Below are 18,711 nucleotides of genomic sequence, written 5' to 3'. Positions count from 1 at the left end.
GTCGTTCACTTCTCCTCAATCTTTCCCAGCATCAGGGTCTGTTCCAATGAGTCAGCTCTTAGAGGATAGTTCGATCTAGTGAGGCTGTTAGAGGCACATGAAGCACAGAAGCCAACTTTAATCTGCCCATTCAGGTCTCCAGTCCTGTCTGCTGGAGATGAAGAAGCAGCAGATCCCTTGATTGGCTTTCAGAGCAGCTTCTTCCCTTCAGAGCTGAGCTTTTCTGCTTTGAATACCCTGAAGACCTAAATCTCTAGAGCCTCCATCTGCTTTTATCTACTTTTCAGCTACCCAAGTGACATGTCTTCTAGCTGGCTTCTGGCTTCAGACAGACTAAAATCCCCTTTAATCATCCTGCTGGCATTGTTTCTCTGACGGTTACAGAGACCACCGGTCTCCTGGGGGACCCAGGGAGTCATCTCGTGTTTACAGGTAAATAATGAGTCATGAAATATATTTACATACCAGGACTTCAGCAAGATTTCAATAAAGATAACTAGTACAAGGTAAAGCTGCTTCCCAGGGAGGATGGATGATTCATCACACGTTTAAGAAAAGACAAGCCTCATTTCCTCCCCAGCTTGAGGGGATACATGCTCTGTACTCTGTGATCTCCAAGTGGGAGGGACTTGGCCACCCCTGGGCCCGGAGAAGGAGTGTCAACCACACTTGTGAACTGAAGGTTGCCTGTAGTTATGCCCTGCTGTCTGCTGGCCCTTCTTCTGGGCACTTTCTTAGGTGGGTTCTCCTCTCAAGAGCTCACTCTCTGAATCCAGAGCCTTAGCTTTTGGTTTGACTCCATTTGGTACATGCCTTCAATGGTCTGGAATGAATGTGGGAGTTTAGTCTTAGTGGCTGGTGTGCTGCGTCTTGGTTTTCTCCATCTCCAGGAAGGAGTTTGCTTTCTTGGTCTCTTCTTGCCCACGGACCCTTCCCAGTCTACTCCCCATGATGAGTTCTGTATGCCTGAGCCATGGAAGGGCTTTGAACCATCGCTCTCTCAGGATGGGAAGGTGAGCTGGGTGGGTTTCTTCCATCTAAATGGCCTTTTATGCTTCCCGCAGGTGTCAGAGCTCAGACCATCCATCAATGGCCATCCACCAGGGTGCAGCCTGCAGGCAGCCCGCTCTCTCTGGAGTGCACCGTGAAGGGGACATCAAGCCCCAACCTGTACTGGTACCGGCAGGAGGCAGGGGGGAGCCTCCAGCAGCTCTTCTACTCTGTTAGTGCTGGCCAGATAGAACCTAGGGAGTTCCAGAACTTCAAAGCTTCCAGGCCCCAGGACGGCCAGTTTACCCTGAGTTCTAAGAAGCTGCAGCTCAATAACTCTGGCTTCTACCTCTGCGCCTGGAGTCTCACACTGCGCTGGGTGGGGCAGACATCTGTGCAGAAACCCCATCCTGTCCCATGCCCTCCTCACCCCCTGCAGCAGCCCTCACTCAGGGACTAGGCAGAGGATGTCTGTCACTGGGTTTCTGACTGTCAGCCAGCATGAGGGCAACAGACTCAAGCCAGAGTCTCCAAAAGAACTTTACTACGTTCTTGTTTTTTGTTTAGTCACCCAGTCGTGTCTGACTCTTTTGCGACACCATGGACTGCAGCCTGCCAGGCTCCTCTGTCCATGGGATTTCCCAGGCAAGAATTACTGGAGTGGGTTGCCATTCCCTTCTCCAGGAGATCTTCCCAAGCCAGGGACTGAACCCACATCTCCTGTATTGGCAGGTGGATTCTTCACCACGGAGCTGCCAGGGAAGGCCCACCACGTTTGTAGGGAGAAGGGAAAAGATTTATGTGTGGAGAACTTGTGACATGCAGGCACACGGTCACATTCCTGACGTGCTGATGTCTCGCCTAGGCTATCATGCTTCAGCCCTGAAAGTGTGCTGTTCCTTGCCCATCACCTTCTTCTCCCACATTCCTGTGGGTCTACGCTGGGAGCTGAGGCTGTGCCTATGGTGACGAGAGACGAGAAGAATAGCATGCACCCGCACTGGGGTGTGATGTGATGGGGGACCAGTGAGCAACTCTGCAGATGCCAACTCAGGTTACCTAATTAGTTACTCTTCATCACCTGGAAAAGTCTCCTGTCCTTACTCTTTGTGTGAAGAATAGACATCTTGTGGAGGCTTTGGGCCAGGGAAGGAGCAAGATGTTATTGTAGGGGCTACAAGAGTGATTTTGTTAGTATCAGAAATGTGTACTTAGGAACATTGATGATTGTTTTGAGTTTTAGATTTTTTTTTAAATTCCCATTCTATTGTGTCTCCTGACTCTCCTTATAGCAATGGAGGGAGCAGAGAAGCAGATGGTGATCAAAGAGATGCAAGAGACCGGATAAAGAGAGCATGTGTGTGTAAAGGCAAAACCCTGAAAGAGAGAAATTACTTGGATGGAAATAAAGGAGAAGAAAGGCTCATGGGGATGGCTGGAAAGAGATCCCATAGTTACCTTGGCAACTGAGCCTCCTTCCTCAGCCCACAGCCCCGCATCCCTCCCTCCTCCTCGTCATTCCTAAAAAGACTTTCTTTTCTAATGTCCCTTCTGTTCCACGAGGGGGCACAAGAAGTCTTAAAATACTCTGTTCCTGGCATCATTTCATTTAGGACAATTCAGACATGTGTTTGTTTTCAGTACCATTTAATCTGCAGAATAAAATCAGACAGAGACACAAAGCAATCAAGTCAGTATTGAATAACACTCAAGGGTCCTGTTGCACCTTCGGTCCACCATGTATTAAGCAGATACATATGCTGGACACTCAGAGCCAACACAGGGATTAAAAAGAGAAATGGAATACACTCAAGATGGTGCTGGGTATGGTCACAGCATGGCGTAGTTAAGACCCTCGGAATTTGAGATTAGCAGATACATACTACTACATATAAAATAGACAAATGCCAAGGTCCTACTGTACAGCACAGAGAACTATATTCAATATTCTATGATAAACCATGATGGAAAAGAATATGAGAAAGGATAAATATATATATGTATAACTGAGTCTCCTTGCTGTAACCAGAAGCTAACACAACATTGTAAATCAACTATACTTCAAGCAAAAGAATAAAAAATAGAAGTTGCAGGAAAAAAAATCAAGGCACTTTTTTTTTTCTCCCCCATGTGTGAAAATTTAAATTTACTAAGTCAATCAGCAATGCTTACAGCCATAAACATAAAGATGTATTTACAACTCAAGTTTGGTTCATATTTAGCAATAAACAGCATCTTAAGCCAATGTTTGGATGTTGGTTGATCATTGACTATAAGTAGAAACAGATCTCTCCCTGAAACAGGTTTAGTTAATAGATTTTAATATGTAGGGCAGTTTTAGATTAATATAAACTGAGCAGATAATAAAGTTCTCATATATGTCCATTTCCTCCCCAGCCTTCCCTGTTATTAATATCTTATTTATATGAGTGTGGCATGCTTATTATTGATATATTATTATTGACTAAAGTCCATGGTTTACATTAGAGCTTACTCTTTGTGTTGTACATTTCTGTGGTATTTGACAAGTATGTCGTGTCTTTTATTAACCATTACCGCTGTCATCAGCCGTCATGCAGAAGAGTTTTACTGCCTGACAAATGCCCTGGGCTTGTCTACTAACTTGTCTCTTCTTTCCCTACAAAGCCCGGTAACCACCAATCTTTCACTGTCGCTATATTTTAAGGCCTTTGGGTTTTGAGTTTAAATTTACCAGCTCTTATGACCTTGTGTCCATTTTCTAATTTCTCTGGAATTCATCTTCCTCTCCTGTGAAAATTTCCTTATTGGATCATTAAGTGTGTTGAATTAGATGGCATTTATGTTATGAAGCCCTATTATAGGGTCTACATTTCAACAGACATTATTTCTGTCTCTGAGTTTACAAGATATTTGGATTACAGCTTACCCAAAAGAGGGCTTCCCTGATAGCTCAGTTGGTAAAGAATTCACCAGCAGTGCAGGAGACCTTGGTTCAATTCCTGGGTTGGGAAGATCCCCTGGAGAAGGGATAGGCGACCTACTTCAGTATTCTTGGGCTGCCCTTGTGGCTCAGCTGGTAAAGAATCTGCCTGCAATGTGGGAGACCTGGGTTTGATCCCTGGGTTGGGAAGATCCTCTGGAAAAGGGAAAGGCTACCCACTCCAGTATTCTGGCCTGGAGAATTCCATGGACTACACAGACCATGGTGTTGCAAAGAGTCGGACATGACTGAGTGACTTTTACTTTACCCAAAAGAAAGAAAGACTTGCCTTTTTTTTTTTTTTTTTTAATTCTCTGAGTTTTAAAGTCTTTGACTGAGTTTGTTATAATATTGCTTCTATTTTATGTTTTGGTTTTTGGTCATGAGGCATGTCGGATCTCAGGGATGAAACCCACACCCCCTGCATGAGAAGGCAAAGTCTTAACCACTGGACCACCAGGGAAATCCTGAAAGACTTGTTTTTTAAAAAAAACTCTCTTAAATTCAAACTCTATAGTAATTACTAGTATTTTTAAGGGCTAAATATACTTTAATAGTAAAAATATGAAACTTGTACCCTATGCTGTTCTTGTTCAGTCATGTTTTCTGCTGGACCTTTATGTAGACCCAGAATGCTTCTTAACAGTGAGGTGTTCCAGGACTCACTACTACTCAAGGGGTGTTGTACTATTCAAGGAGAGTTGGTAGAAGGTCTAAAACAGATTTTTTCTGTAAGAAATTCAGAAAAGTTCTGGAAAGCTTCAGAAGGAGAGAACTTTATCTCGAGGTTGAGTTTGGGGAGAGGCTAGTATTTAGATAAGCAAAATGACATTCCCAGCAGGAGAATCAGTTTGAATAGAAATGCGGAGATCTCCATCAATATTGAAAGTGAGGAAGCAGTCCGGATCACAACACAGGGCAATAGAGAGATAGGACTGCATTCACTGGTAAAGGCAGGCTAGATCAGGAGAGGCCTACAAGCCATCCAAATTCATCAGAACAAGTTACTATCTGCCATGATATCTGCCCCATTCCTAAAGAAGAGTCCTATTCCTATAACTGCTTCCTGCAGTTATGGGAACTGGGCATCAGAAATCTACAACCATTGTAATGTCAGGAGACAAATGAAACCAGCACAGGACAGAGGCTACTACTCAGAAATGCGCTCTCCTGCCTGGAATTCACCAATTTCACTCACCCCTTTGGAGAGATGGGACTGTCTCTTTTGAGCAGACCTTCCAGTACCCCTGACTCTGACTCTATAGGTGTGTCCGGACAATTCTTCCCATACGTGTCATTCCCCGGCCACTGGCACGTGGAAGATCCAGGGCCACAGGCTGGTGGCCAGAACTCCCTTCACATCTGGATCTTAGCCACTTGTGGGATTCATAGGGAGAGACCCTGGGGGCTCTAAGTGGCTTGGGGAATCTGGGGAAGGCCCTGGTTTGAGAAGCTAATGAGATAAAATTGGGTGACTTCCTGGTTGTGCCCAGGATTACATGCTTTGAGCTAAGGATGCTATGGCTCTTTGAGCTGCTGCAAAGCACATCTGCCCTGTTACTTATCCGTTTGTGTCCCGTTCTCTCCTTGGAGGTGTTGTGTATGGCTGAGTGTTTTTCTGTTCTCTCTGGGCTGTGTTCTCCCTCCTCCTCTTGCCCAGATGGGATGGACCTTGCCCATCACACAGACCCACAAGGCCTCAGCAGTAGGGACGATGCTGAGGGAAAGCCGGTCCCTAGGGCACACAGACACCAGCGCAGAGAGCCAGGGACCGTCCCTTTCTCAGTCTGTTGATGACCTAGGGCTCCCTTTCCTCTGTGTCATTAGCACCCACTCTTGAGATGAGTGGAAGGAAGTGGGAGGGTGTGTGTGGAGGGTGGGGGGAGGGAGTTGCCTGAGAGATGTGGGGCCAGAAGGCACCCCAGTGGGGTCCCAGCAGTTATGGCAGCTGCTCTGCCTCCTTCGGTGTCTCCAAGATGCTCCCTGCAGCCTCTGATGTAGGGCGTAACCTCCAGCAGGTGTGCGAGTTGTGTTGGGGGCGGGGGTCTGCACGTGCAGCTGAGGTGCCTGGATCTCCCTCCAGAGACCCTCCCCTCTCCCACTGTAGTTCTATTTCCACTGCCTGGGTGCTCACCAGAGGCCCAGGCAGAAAGGACCGCATGGGAAGAGGGTGAGGCAGGATGTGGTAAGCGTGGTGTTGGAGAAGCTCAGAAGGTGGGGGGTGGGGGCGGGACTTTCACAGGCGCCCCAGATGCAGGACCTGGTAAATGTCAGACCACATCCTGTTGTGAGTCCCCGGGACAGTGCTGGGGCAGGTGTGTGGCTGTTGCTGCTTATACTGATTTTACTCAGAGATAAACAGCTTGACAGCCAGCGCTGGCCTCAGACACCCCATCTCTTCCCTCGCTGTCTTCTAAAAGACCCCAACCTGCTGCTTTTACTTCCTGGCCTTTGATTCAAGCCCATTCTCCTTTAAACACAATTTTTTTTTTCTCTCTTCATTCAAGGAGCTGGGCCTCTTTCCAGGTGCCAGGGCTCCAGGTGCCTTTAGTTAACTCTGGGATTCCTGGGTCAGAGACTGTCATGCATGTGAATGGTTTGTGTCTGGGAAGAGCTTGCTGCTGCTAAGTCGCTTCAGTCGTGTCCGACTCTGTGTGACCCTATAGACAGCAGCCCATCAGGCTCCCCCATCCCTGGGATTCTCCACGCAAGAACACTGGAGTGGGTTGCCATTTCCTTCTCCAATGCATGAAAGTGAAAAGTGAAAGTGAAGTCACTCAGTTGTGTCCGACTCCTCTCGACCCCATGGACTGCAGCCCACCAGGCCCCTCTGTCCATGGGATTTTCCAGGCAAGAGTACTGGAGTGGGGTGCCATTTAGATTGCCTGAATTACCTTTATCATGGTGATTTAGGGCCTATAGACTTTGAACCACTGAATCTGAAGAGCAGAGCTCCAGATTCCTTAGAGATCACTTTATCCAGTCTCCTCACTTCACAGAGGAGGCGACTGCAGCCCAGAGAAGAAAAATGAGTTGTCCATGCTATGCAGCTATGGAGGGCCAGAAGCCAAAGCCCTGTGTTGTAGCAGCTCCTGGATCTCAGGCAAAGCTTAGGGGAATGTTAACTGAATGTTAAACAGTGATCTTGTTATGAATTTTACTAACCACTTGTGTAAGAATAAACAAGTTACAATGATCAGATCTGAGGTGGCCTGAGGATGGGGAGGTAACAATGAGGAACTGCAGAGTTAGAATCCTGCAGAAACTAGAGAGTTGCAGAGATGAGCTGAAGAAACGTGATAAAGTCAAGCACTCCCTGACACCTTGCCCCTCCCCCTGCCCAACAAAAGAGAGAAATCCGAATACCTGAACACAGGAAAGGGACCATGTGTTCACAAGCAGTGCATGTGGTGAAGACTCGGGGTTTGAGTCAAAAGTGAGCTCTGTGAGTCAATGGGGTGAGTGGGTGCAGACACTGACGAGTTGCCCTAACGGGACCAAAGTAGAACGTATGGTGAACAGGAAGTGCAGCTCCCTCTGCCCCTCTGTAGGTCAGAAAAGCACAGTAGGAAGATAGAAACAAATGGAAACATTGCAGAAGAGAGTGGTTGGCTGTGGAGAGAGTAGGAGTACTCAAAACTGTGCCATATGAGACAAAAAATTGAGAGAACTGGAAATGTTTAGCTTGAGAAACGAAGTTTTAGACTAATAATTATCATAATAGCAGCTAATATTTATTGACACTGTGGATAACAGCTATTCCTGTTGTGTGAATTAAATAAGATGAAATCACCTTACGAAGTTGGGGTTGTGATTGGGCCCATTTTATAGGCAGGAAAGCTGAGTCTCAGAGGTGGTCATTTGCCCAAGATCACATAGTTTGTAAAAGCAGATCTAAGGCTTGGAACTGTGTCTCTTTGGCTTTAACGTCCGTGTTCTTTGTTGTCACAATGTTCTCATCTATCTACTGCATCCTTTTTCCGTTCTGCGAAGTCAGACTTTTAAAGGTTCTGCTTGTTCTGTCTCTCATAGATTCGCGGACTCAACTAGAGATGGGCATGCTAGTTGTCTTAAGAAGAACTTTCTTAAGAGTATAATTATGACCAATGCTTGGCACGACAATGAGATTTATGGAAACCTAAAGCGGACAAAATTCTTCATAGTGCTGTCCAGTGATCAAGTGACCTATCCAGACAGGTCGAGAGTTCTCTGTCCCGGGACAGATCAAGCATAACCAGGGGGAATTCAAGACTCTGCAATTTATGCTTCTTTACCACCAGAGTATCTATGATTCCAAGATCCAGTCAAGGTCAAGACCCATGGTGGGAGTGAGGGTACAGCAGGCTGAGCAGCAGCTACTGGAGTGACCTACAGCTTGGGTAGGGGTGTCACACTCAGGATCACTATCAAGTCACTATTTAAAAATCCACTTCCTTATGTCAGCAAGTCTGGGCATGTTGTGGTGGGGGTGGGTCAATGGGAAGTCCTATAGTGCAGTCTTCCTGTCAAGACCAGCCCTCACACTAACAGAGGTCAGCTGAGATAAGTAGAGGAAACTTTCGTGGAAATAGTCATAGCTGTTGGCTCTTTTTCAGTTCTGTTTGCTGATGTATAGACCCATCCACATCTCTGGGACCCCATTTCCCCAAGAAGCCCTCCTAGGAGTCCAGTTACAACAATTGATGGAGAGAGAGGAGAAAGACACACAGTGGGACCTTGAAGGAGGGCTATGGTGAGCAAAGAACATGTGTGTTGCAGGGCGGCGATTCAGGACTCAACTAAGCACTGCCACAGTCAGTCCCCAGGAGAGGCAAAGAGCGTGGTGGCTAAGCACCCAGGGACTTCAGATCCACAAGAGAACAAAGTCCTTAGGATGGGAGGGGAGGATATCCAATGCTAGACTGAGGCAGAAAATGCTTTATTTGGGTGGCCGGGATGGGAAGGATGACATGTCACATTATGGGGTCTCAAGGCCCAGAGACCACCTTTCTGGAAACTGTGGGACTCTGTCCCAAGTAGCAAGAATGAATTGCAGTTACTGTTGTTGCCAGGCTTGGTGGCCTTCTGCACTGTGAGTCTTCTTCCTATATGGCTACAGGGCCATTTCCATGGACATGGAAAAAGGGAACTTGGTGATGAAAGTTTAAGAAGCAGTCAGTGGGATTTATAGTACCAGATCTCATCATCTTATTTGATAAGGATTTATAAAGGGAAAACAGATTTTTTTTCAAATTTTTTCATAAAAGATTTATTGAGCACTTACTATGTACTATGCATTGTTCAAAGATTCTTATCCTTATGGAGCTTATGTAAAGATGTCTTTCCAGGAAGCAAGAAAGTTTCAAGGAAGTAAGGGAGAAGCACTACAAAATGACAAAGGACAAACTGGAGATGGTAATCATCAGAGTAAATTTTACCCAGGATCTAGGTAGTCTAATATCACTGGCTTACATATGGGTGGCTTATGCATGAGATACCGAGATACCAAGTGAACTCGCAGATTGTATTAAACAAAAACTTACACTAATTACAGTCTGTATATGGAAATAGGTAGCTTTTGAATATCTATAATTAATATCAATTATCTTTTCCCCTGTATCCTTACAGTAGTAATATGAAGTGGTTTGGGCTCACCTTTATTGTAAATTTATTAAAATAGGAATAAAGATACATTTATTACCTTTGTTAGTGACAAAGTGAAAGTCACTCAGTCATGTCTGCCTCTTTGCAACCCCATGGAGACTATACAGTCCATGGAATTCTCTAGGCCAGAATACCAGAGTGGGTAGCCTTTCCCTTCTCCAGAGGATCTTCCCAACCCAGGGATCGAACCCAGGTCTCCCGCACTGCAGGCAGATTCCTTACCAGCTGTGGCACAAGGGAAGCCCAAGAATATTGGAGTGGGTAACCTATCCCTTCTCCAGAGCATCTTCCAGGCCCAGGAATTGAACAGGGGTCTCCTGCATTGCAGGTGGATTCTTTACTAACCGAACTATCAAAGGCAGAGGAACCATTGTTCAAATCACCAACATCCGCTGGATCATCAAAAAAGCAAGAGAGTTCCAGAAAAACATCTATTTCTGCTTTATTGACTATGCCAAAGCCTTTGACTGTGTGGATCACAACAAACTGTGGAAAATTCTGAAAGAGATGGGAGTACCAGACCACTTGACCTTCCTCCTGAGAAATCTGTATGAGGGTCAGGAAGCAACAGTTAGAACTGGACATGGAATAACAGACGGGTTCCAAATCAGAAAAGGAGTACGTCAAGGCTGTGTACTGTCATCCTGCTTATTTAACTTATGTGCAGAGTACATCATGTGAAATGCCAGGCTGGATGAAGCACAAGCTGGAATCAAGATTACTGGGAGAAATATCAATAACCTCAGATATGCAGATGACACCACCCTTATGGCAGAAAGCGAAGAAGAACTAAAGAGCCTCTTGATGAAAGTGAAAGAGGAGAGTGGAAAAGTTGGCTTAAAACTCAACATTTAGAAAACTAAGATCATGGCATCCGGTCCCATCACTTCCTGGCAAATAGATGGGGAAACAATGGAAACAGATCACCCACCAAGACAGATTTTATTTTAGGGGGCTCCAAAATCACTGCAGATGGTGACTGCAATCATGAAATTAAGAGATGCTTGCTCCTTGGAAGAAAACCTATGATCAACCTAGGCAGCATATTAAAAAGCAGAGACATTACTTTGCCAACAAAGGTCTGTCTAGTCAAGGCTATGGTTTTTCCAATAGTCATGTATGGATGTGAGAGTTGGATTATAAAGAAACCTAAGCACCGAAAAATTGATGCTTTTGAGCTGTGGTGTTGGAGAAGACTGTTGAGAGTCCCTTGGACTACAAGGAGATCCAACTAGTCCATTCTAAAGGAAATCAGTCCTGAATATTCACTGGATATGTTGAAGCTGAAACTCCAATACTTTGGCCGCCTGATGGGAAGAAATAACTCCTTGGAAAAGACCCTGATGCTGGGAAAGGTTGAAGGCGGGAGGAGAAGGGGACAACAGAGGATGAGATGGTTGGATGGCATCACCGACTCAATGGACATGAGTTTGAGTAAACTCCAGGAGGTGGCAATGGACAGGGAGGCCTGGTGTGCTGCAGTCCATGGGGTTGCAAAGAGTCAGACAGGACTGAGTGACTGAACTGACTGAACTGAACTGTGCTAATAGGAACATTCTTCTTCCGGGCAAGTGACAGGGACTCAAGCGCCCTTCCCACAGGATTCCTGTCCCCCACCAGGACCAGCTGGATGCTTTCCTTCCTCGCCTAATTCCTGAGGAAATCTCTAAAGGTCACAGGGTTGAGGTTCCTCTCCTTGAGAGCTACCCATGGGAAGTCCAGCTGTGCCCTTGGAACGGCAAAAACCCGGAGAATCACAGGATTCTTCTAGAGACGCTTGGCTTGTAAGTCTCTTCAATCAATAAGCATGCTTTGCCCCTGGGCTGTGTGTGACTTGTGGAGTTTGCCCCTGGTCTACACTCTGCCCACAAATCTCCCTAACAGAATGAGTCTTGGATTAGCTTTGAGATTGGAAAAGTTGACAGGCCCAGGTCAATGAGGAATTGCTTTACCATTCCAGAAATGACTCTGGTCTCAGAAACTCCCCCTGAGCCCCTTTGACTGGAGCGGCCGTGGGTCCTGGTTTGCCAGGACCATCCTGGCTTACCCCTCCTGTCCCAGCGTCTTATGTTTCTCCCTCAGTAGCATCCCCATTTGCACAATAAGCAGTGTGACTGCCCTGTATCTAAGCCATCTGTGCTCAGTTTCACCTGAGGAAGAAAAAGAGGGGTTGACTAAAATTGATCCAGAAGGATCTCTTTAGATTCTAGAGAAAGAGGCAGAGGAAGAAGAGATTAACTTCCCAGTGCCTGTGAATTGAATGCTGGGGGCAGGGTTGTCTGAGAGAGATGAGGAAAGGACTGTAAATGTTTGGGGGGCCTCCCTGGGTCAAGGGAGGGTGGGCCCATGTGGAGTTTCTCCATCTCTGCGATGTTTCCAGGAGTGAGAAGGTGACAAGCACCAAGTCATGCATCCTCCAGAGGACATTCGTTCCTCACCTTGACACACCCCAGGTGCCCACCATCAACCCCCCCATCCTCCCACCTGCTAATACCACTGCTTCTAGCACCCCAAAGATGACAGCCACCGAACCCGCAGAGCCATCTCTCCCCCCCGCACCCCGATCTCGTCCCTACAGCTGGTCAGGTTTCTCCTCACAGGTCTGTTGCGCAAACCCTTGCCTCCAGCATTCCCTGCTCAGTCCACTACTCCTGATCCACAAAACAGCCTGTTCTCTCCAAGGCATTTGTTCCTCGTGTAGCTGCTCATCTCCCCGTCTGACCCTTGTGAGGAACCACCACGTGTCTAAAGCGTGGAAGGTGCTGCTTTTATGGGTGCTGGTCTAGAGACTAAACTTTGTTCTGGGATTTTTTTAAAGTCACCACCAAAACAAGCAAACAACAATAGCAATGGCAAATTAAAAAAAAAAAAATTGTCTGTGGTTTGAGAAATCTCGAGATACTCCTGACTGTTGGGAAGTTATAAGCATGTGATGAGCCTCCCAGGCCATCCCTCACTGGGGCCATGTCCTTTCTGCCCTGTATGTGTCAGGTCCAGAGAACCCCTCATCTCCCGTTCCTGATACGCAGTTTAGGGGGATGGGTAATGTCACCCCAAATTCACGCCCACCCAGAACTTCAGACTGTGACCTGACTGGGAAATAAGATCTTTACAGATGTAATTTGTTAAGACTCTTGGGATGAAATCCTTCTGAACTGAGGGTGTGTCCCAGATCCAGCTACTTGTGTTCTGGTAAGTAAAAGGAGGGAACTTGCACACAGATATGGGGAAGGATGTATGCAGACCGAGACAGAGGGTGGGGGTGATGCTGCCTTCAGCCCAGGAGGCTAGGAGCTGTCAGAACTGGGGAGAAGCAGCAAAGGATTCTCCCTGAGAGTTTTGGAGGGGAGTGCAGCCCTGCCAACACCTTGATTTTGACTTTCGGCCTCTGGAACTGTGAGAGGACGCATTTCGATTGCTTTAAAGCATCAGGTGTGTGGTTCTTAGCAGCGCTAAGGAATATACATGCTGAGGATTCAAGGTGTCCCCAGTCTGTTGCTGTGGGTTCTGCCCTGGCCTTCAGGAGCACCTGCTCTAGGATCACCCAGAGGTTTTGTGAGCGACCACATGCTCTTGGTCACCACTTGGGCAAAGCCTCCTAATCTGCCCTCTTTAGAAGAATGTGCTACAGTTTCACAGCCTACCAGTCATTTGACCCATAGTTTCTTCACCTATGAAGTTGTTTTAAATACCTGCTCGTGGGATGGTGTGGGGATTGGCTGGGACAACGCATGTGCCAGGGCCCAGCCTGGAACAAAGCAGGTGATGAGGACTCCATCTTTCCCACCATCCTCTAGATTTCGGAACTTCTCTCGTTCCCGACATTCTGCCTCAGCTAACTTGCCCAGGGCCTCTCACTGGTCTGCCTCTGTCCCCTGATGGCATTCCTCTCCTCCCTCCCCATCCCTGCCCCATGTCTGACGCAGTGTTCTACCACAGGGATTGTAACCTGCAGGTCGCACTTGCCCCAGTAAGAGAACTGTCTCCCCGAAGAGCTGTCTGCACTCAACACGCTCCATTTAGGGTGGCCTGGCCTCCATCCCAGTGTGAGAAGGAGCTTCTGTTGGAAGGGCTTCAGGGGATAGCACCCTGGACCCTCTCCCCATGTCTGCCCCCAGGGGATAGCACCCTGGACCCTCTCTCTCCCCATGTCTGCCCCCAGGGGATAGCACCCTGGACCCTCTCCCCATGTCTGCCCCCAGGTGTCCTGCCTCTGAAATCTCCAGGTTTAATGCTTCAGTGTTTTCAGCTCTATGCTGTCTTTAGGGTTCTAACCCAGACCGGCAGAGTAGAACTAAATCTCAAGCCCAAATTCTGAAACCAGATAAGGTGGAAGTGTTAAGAAACAAAGATAAACCCTAAATGCACAGAAAGTGAAACTTGAATTTGGAATTGAGAAATGACCAGACATTCCAACCCACAGGCGGCCCCGTCCTCTGTCCAGCACTGAGGTGGGGGTTATGATTCCCCTCCATTGATTCTTGAAAAAAGTGAAAGTGTTAGTTGCTCATTCCTGTCTGACTCTTGGTGATCCCATGGACTGTAGCCTGCCAGGCTCTTCTGTCCGTGGAATTTTCCAGGCAAGAATACTGGAGTGGGCAGCCATTCCCTTCTCCAGGGGATCTTCTTCACCCAGCAGACCCAAACTCAGGTCAGCTGCATTGCAGGCAGATTCTTTACCATCTGAGCCATTATCTGCCCTCAATATGCAGGTTTTCCAGAGCCCAACTTCTTGCCCTTCAGACTAGCCCTACCCATGGGGGCCCAGAGTGCCTGGATGTAGACCACAGCATCCCATGAGGATGAACAAGAGGAAGCGGCACTGGTCAGAGGGGAGGATCTATCACTCCATATGCCTGTGTGTGCGTGCGCATGTGTGAGTCACTCAGTCATGTCCGACTCTTTGTGACCCTATGGACCGTGTAGCCCACCAGGCTTCTCTGTCCTTGGGATTCTCCAGGCAAGAATACTGGAGTGGCTTGCCATTCCCTTCTCCAGGGGATCTTCCCGACCCAGAGATTGAACCTGGGTCTCCTGTACTGCAGGCAGATTCTTTACCGAGCCTGAGGGGTGGTGATTTCCCCAAATCAGAGGTAGATCAATGAAGGGCAGGATACCACAGACACTCCTGGACACAATCAAGCCCATCACGACACTTTTATTGATTCAGTCAATTTCAGGTTTGGGGTGCGGCACTCCACCTGCAGGGAAGCTCAGAGAAGGGGCAGACATCCGTAAAGGAAGGAGATGAGAGAGAGAGAGAAACTCTTGAGGAACACAGACTGGAAAGATGTTAAGGAGAATCCAGGGCCACGATAAAGAATGACTCGGGATGCACTTTTGGAGCTGGTCTCAGGAATCCTTTTTCTTAACCTGAGGAAGAGAGGACGTCGTCAGGATGCCAGGGGCCATGGAACAGTAGGACTGGGTCAGAGGATGCTGATTCTGGGGTCTGATTTTTGGGAGGGTTCTCCCCATCCTTCAAAGCTGCGTTCTGTCTGCGATGATCTCTGTACTTTCTCCCCAGTCTGCAGCCCCACTGTGACTCCACGGAGATGTCAGGACACAGTTCTGATACCCCTCAGCTCCCCTGCATGATGCTCCACACTTTCCTTTCATCACCCTCTCATCCTGCCCCCTCCTTACCATGGCCATCAGCACCAGGGCGCTGACCAGCACAGCGTACAGGGTGGCCTTCCCCAGCAGGATCTCATAGAGCAGGGTGGCAGACAGGACCCCTTGCTGATAAGACGCTGTTGGCAGGAAGGGAGAACAGGTAGGTACCTGTGAGCAGGTATCTCTGGCCTCCTCCCCCTCTACCCCTCAACCAGTGTCCATGGCTTCTCTGTCTCTGGTTCCAGAGCAATGACCATGGAGATGGAGACAAAGAAGCAGAGGGCTACTTACCGGAGGTGACGCCACAGTCTGAAAGAAAGAAAGGGGGAGGGAAGTGGATGAGAGCCTGCATCTTCTAAAGCAGATTCAAAGCTAAGCCAGCCTTCCTCAGTCCAATAGCTGGCAAGATGCTAAATCTCGGCAACAACCACGTGAACTTGGGAGTGGATCCTGCCCCAGCTGAGCCTTCAGATAAGACTCCAGCTTTGGCTGACATCTGATTGTAGAATCTTGAGATAAATGAGCCAGCTAAGCTATGCCCAGATTCCTGATACATTAAAACTATGCAAGAATAAATACGTGGTATTTTGAGATGCTTAAAACAAAACAAATAAATGAAAAAGACCTACTAAGCTAGCTTTTAGTCAGCACTGACCCCCAGGCTCAGAGCAGCCTCTGAAGTCCCAGCACTGCCTGTGCCAATGTGGCCACAGCATCCTCAGGGTCATGGAAGGAGGCAGCACTGGAGGGGATGGGGACCCACCACTGGGACCCTGAGCTGTGCAGGCAGACAGCGAGTGGACCCACCAGCACAGCTGAACTGGGCTGAGGATCTGGATCTGGGGGAGGAGTTCGCCTGAGGAGGTGCCCTGTCCACCCTCTTGCTGGGCTCCCCCCCGCCACCCCTTCACTCTGTGTGCAGCCTTCCGGCTCCTGTCCCTGGATCTCTCCTCTGTCAGCTCTGACTCCCTCCCAGCTGGCTCACCTGCTCTGCCCCAGGCCTCGGCGCTGATGTTCTGGGTGACGGGCTTGGTCCTGTTCTGCTCCTCCCACTGGTCCTGGTCTGTGAGCCCGTGGAACTGGACTTGGCATCGGAAGTGGTTGCGGGGGTTGTGCCAGAAGGCCGCGGTCACCCTCAGCCGGCTGCTCAGACAGTATCTGGAGTCATCCCGTTCGGGGTCCTCCTTATAGGGCTCAGGGTCCGTGCTGACCCCAGTCGTGACCTGCTTCCTGTTCACCCACCAGGTCAGCTCCACGTGGTCAGGGTAGAAGCCCGTGGCCAGGCACACGAGCGTGGCCTTCTGGGTCCGGGAGATCTCTGCTTCCGAGGGTTCGAACACAGCCACCTTGGGCGGGTGGACCCGGCTCAGATCATCTGGAAGGACAGGGGTGGGGGCCAGGACCGGCCTGAGAGCTGGCTGGGTGTGGTAGGGGCTGTGTGTGTGTGTGTGTTTGTGAGTATATGAGTATGAGAAGGCAGGGAAGGGAGGCTCAGGGTTATCCTACAATAAAATCAGGTAGCAGTATGTCCTGTTTGTTGGGGAGTCACCACCCCACTCCTCTGTTCTTGTTCTCCCTCTGCCTGCCTGTCCCTTGTACTCACCCTACGACAAGTCCGTCTCGTCTGTCTCTAGCCCCCTAAGGTGGCCTTACAAATGGCACTGCCTGACATCTGAGCAATTTTTCTTCTTTCATGTTATTTGATTTCTTATTCAACAAGAAAAACTTACCTGTCTTTTTTTTTCTCATCATAATTTGTATTAGTTATTTAAATAGAGAGCTGGATTGGAACCAGAATAATAGAAGTCAAAGCTTGACAGTGACTTTGCCCACCAACATGTCTTTAGACAACCCCTGAATGTCTCTGCATCATTTTTCCTGCTTGTGAAGGAAGCATCCCAACATTGACTGTCCAGAATAGGGGTGGAGATGGCCTGACATAAGGATGCAGGAAGCCTCTGCCATCAGCTGGGTTAGTTATATGTGAGCCTGGGGGGCTGAGGAGTAGAGGAGATTTGAGTGTAAGGGGCTCATTATGGGGCTGAGGCTTTTTCTTCAAATGACAACATACAGATGACATATTTTTGTGCACTCACGTGAAGACAGCCTTTTGTCTCAGGATGTACTCATGAGAATAGGAGGCTTTTTTCTTTCTGATGTCTCACCAGGTCATCCTAGCCATTCCTCTGCCTCCAGGTACCCCGAGTTGCCTCAGCTCGGACAGATCACAAATTCAAGCATCTTCAACCTCCTTTGCCCGTTTGATTCCACATCTTCTGTTTTTCCCTACCAGCAAGCTTCCTAAATATGCATCTGAGATCATCAAGCAACTTCTGCTCCCAGTTGTCTTGATCCAACTAAGCCTCTAGAATGTGGCATCCCAGAGGGCCCCAGGTGAAGGCATTCCAGTTAAAGCCCCTGTGACCCTCTCATCTGACTGGCTTATTGTTTCTGGACCCTCTCGACATAAATTTCATCTTGCTCTTTGCATTTTACGGATTTTTTTGTTTGTTTCTGAGCAACTCTGTTAAAGGGACGACGTCTCAATCTAAAGAGATCTAGTTTAGGCTGAAAGAAATGAAAAAAAAAAAATGTTCCTGTGACACCACATTTCCATGGATGGGCTTCCCCGGTGGCTCAGTGGGAAAGAATCTGCCTGCAATGCAGGAGCCGCAGGAAATACCAGTTCTATCCCTGGGTCAGGAAGATTCCCTGAAGAAGGAAATGGCAACCCACTCCAGTATTCTTGCCTGGGAAATTTCATGGACAGAGGAGCCTGGATGGGGGGTGGAGGTGGGGGCTACAGTCCATGGGGTCGAAAAAGAGTCTGATACAACTTAGCGACTGAACAATGATGACAACAACAATTTGACTTCAGGGCTGGCTTCCTGGGTGTGTGACTTATGCACACATATTCACTCCCACAAGGTCACTGGCTCATTAAAGGACCAGGGCTTTGGGACCCTGATGTACCTGTTCTGAAGTCTCCTGCTCTTCTCCACCCTGGCTGATCACAGGAACCCAGCTGTCACTGGGAACAAACACTTCGAATGGAGCCCCACTGGATCCCACCTAATGAGTCTAACTACAGACACGCTTGCTGTTACAGTATCATCCAGTAAAGACACCAGTATTGAGGGGTTGTTCCCCTCTGGAAGCTCAGTGCTTCCATCACCAAGAGACACTGAAGATCCCTTTCCAGCACTAAGATCCCTTGGGAATGTTCCCAGCCTCAGAAGAAAAAAATATGTCTATTTGAATGTATGTCCTGTACCATCTGGCTGTTTAACCTAGACGACCTGGTGTGAGGAGGGAGACTTCAGGCTGGGGGGCGGTGAGGGGGCTCCATTTGGTGAGTAAATGCCCCCAGTGGCCCAGGTTCCCACCCAGCCCGTGTGTGCTGTACACACAGCCTGGCCAGCAGGGGTCTGGACTTAGGTACAAAGGAAGAGGTTCGAAACCTAAATTTAAATCCAAACTTTCAAACAGTAAATCGACAA

The 18,711-nt window shown here is 48.2% G+C and overlaps 1 long non-coding RNA gene and 1 gene segment (V, D, J or C); one reads left to right on the top strand and one right to left on the bottom strand.

Moving 5' to 3' along the window:
• The first annotated feature begins 573 nt into the window (after window positions 1-573).
• Window positions 574-3,226, top strand: LOC109558141 (uncharacterized). The gene is made up of 3 exons (XR_011566152.1): window positions 574-738; window positions 1,065-2,044; window positions 2,283-3,226. It is a non-coding gene; the product is annotated as an uncharacterized lncRNA (long non-coding RNA).
• Window positions 3,227-14,737: 11,511 nt separating this feature from the next.
• The window catches only part of LOC109557711 (T cell receptor beta constant 1-like), a gene marked incomplete in the record, with an annotated part of 426,686 nt that continues 422,712 nt past the window's right edge, over window positions 14,738-18,711 (bottom strand). The window contains 4 exon segments of the C gene segment in view: window positions 14,738-14,968; window positions 15,242-15,348; window positions 15,503-15,520; window positions 16,197-16,586. Coding sequence covers window positions 14,948-14,968; window positions 15,242-15,348; window positions 15,503-15,520; window positions 16,197-16,586 — 536 coding nt within the window.

This window comes from Bos indicus, chromosome 4 (assembly GCF_029378745.1).
Source record: "Bos indicus isolate NIAB-ARS_2022 breed Sahiwal x Tharparkar chromosome 4, NIAB-ARS_B.indTharparkar_mat_pri_1.0, whole genome shotgun sequence".
Classification (NCBI taxonomy): Eukaryota; Metazoa; Chordata; class Mammalia; order Artiodactyla; family Bovidae; genus Bos; species Bos indicus.
Note: the sequence above shows the minus strand (reverse complement) of the source record. Positions and strands in the feature narration are given on the sequence as shown.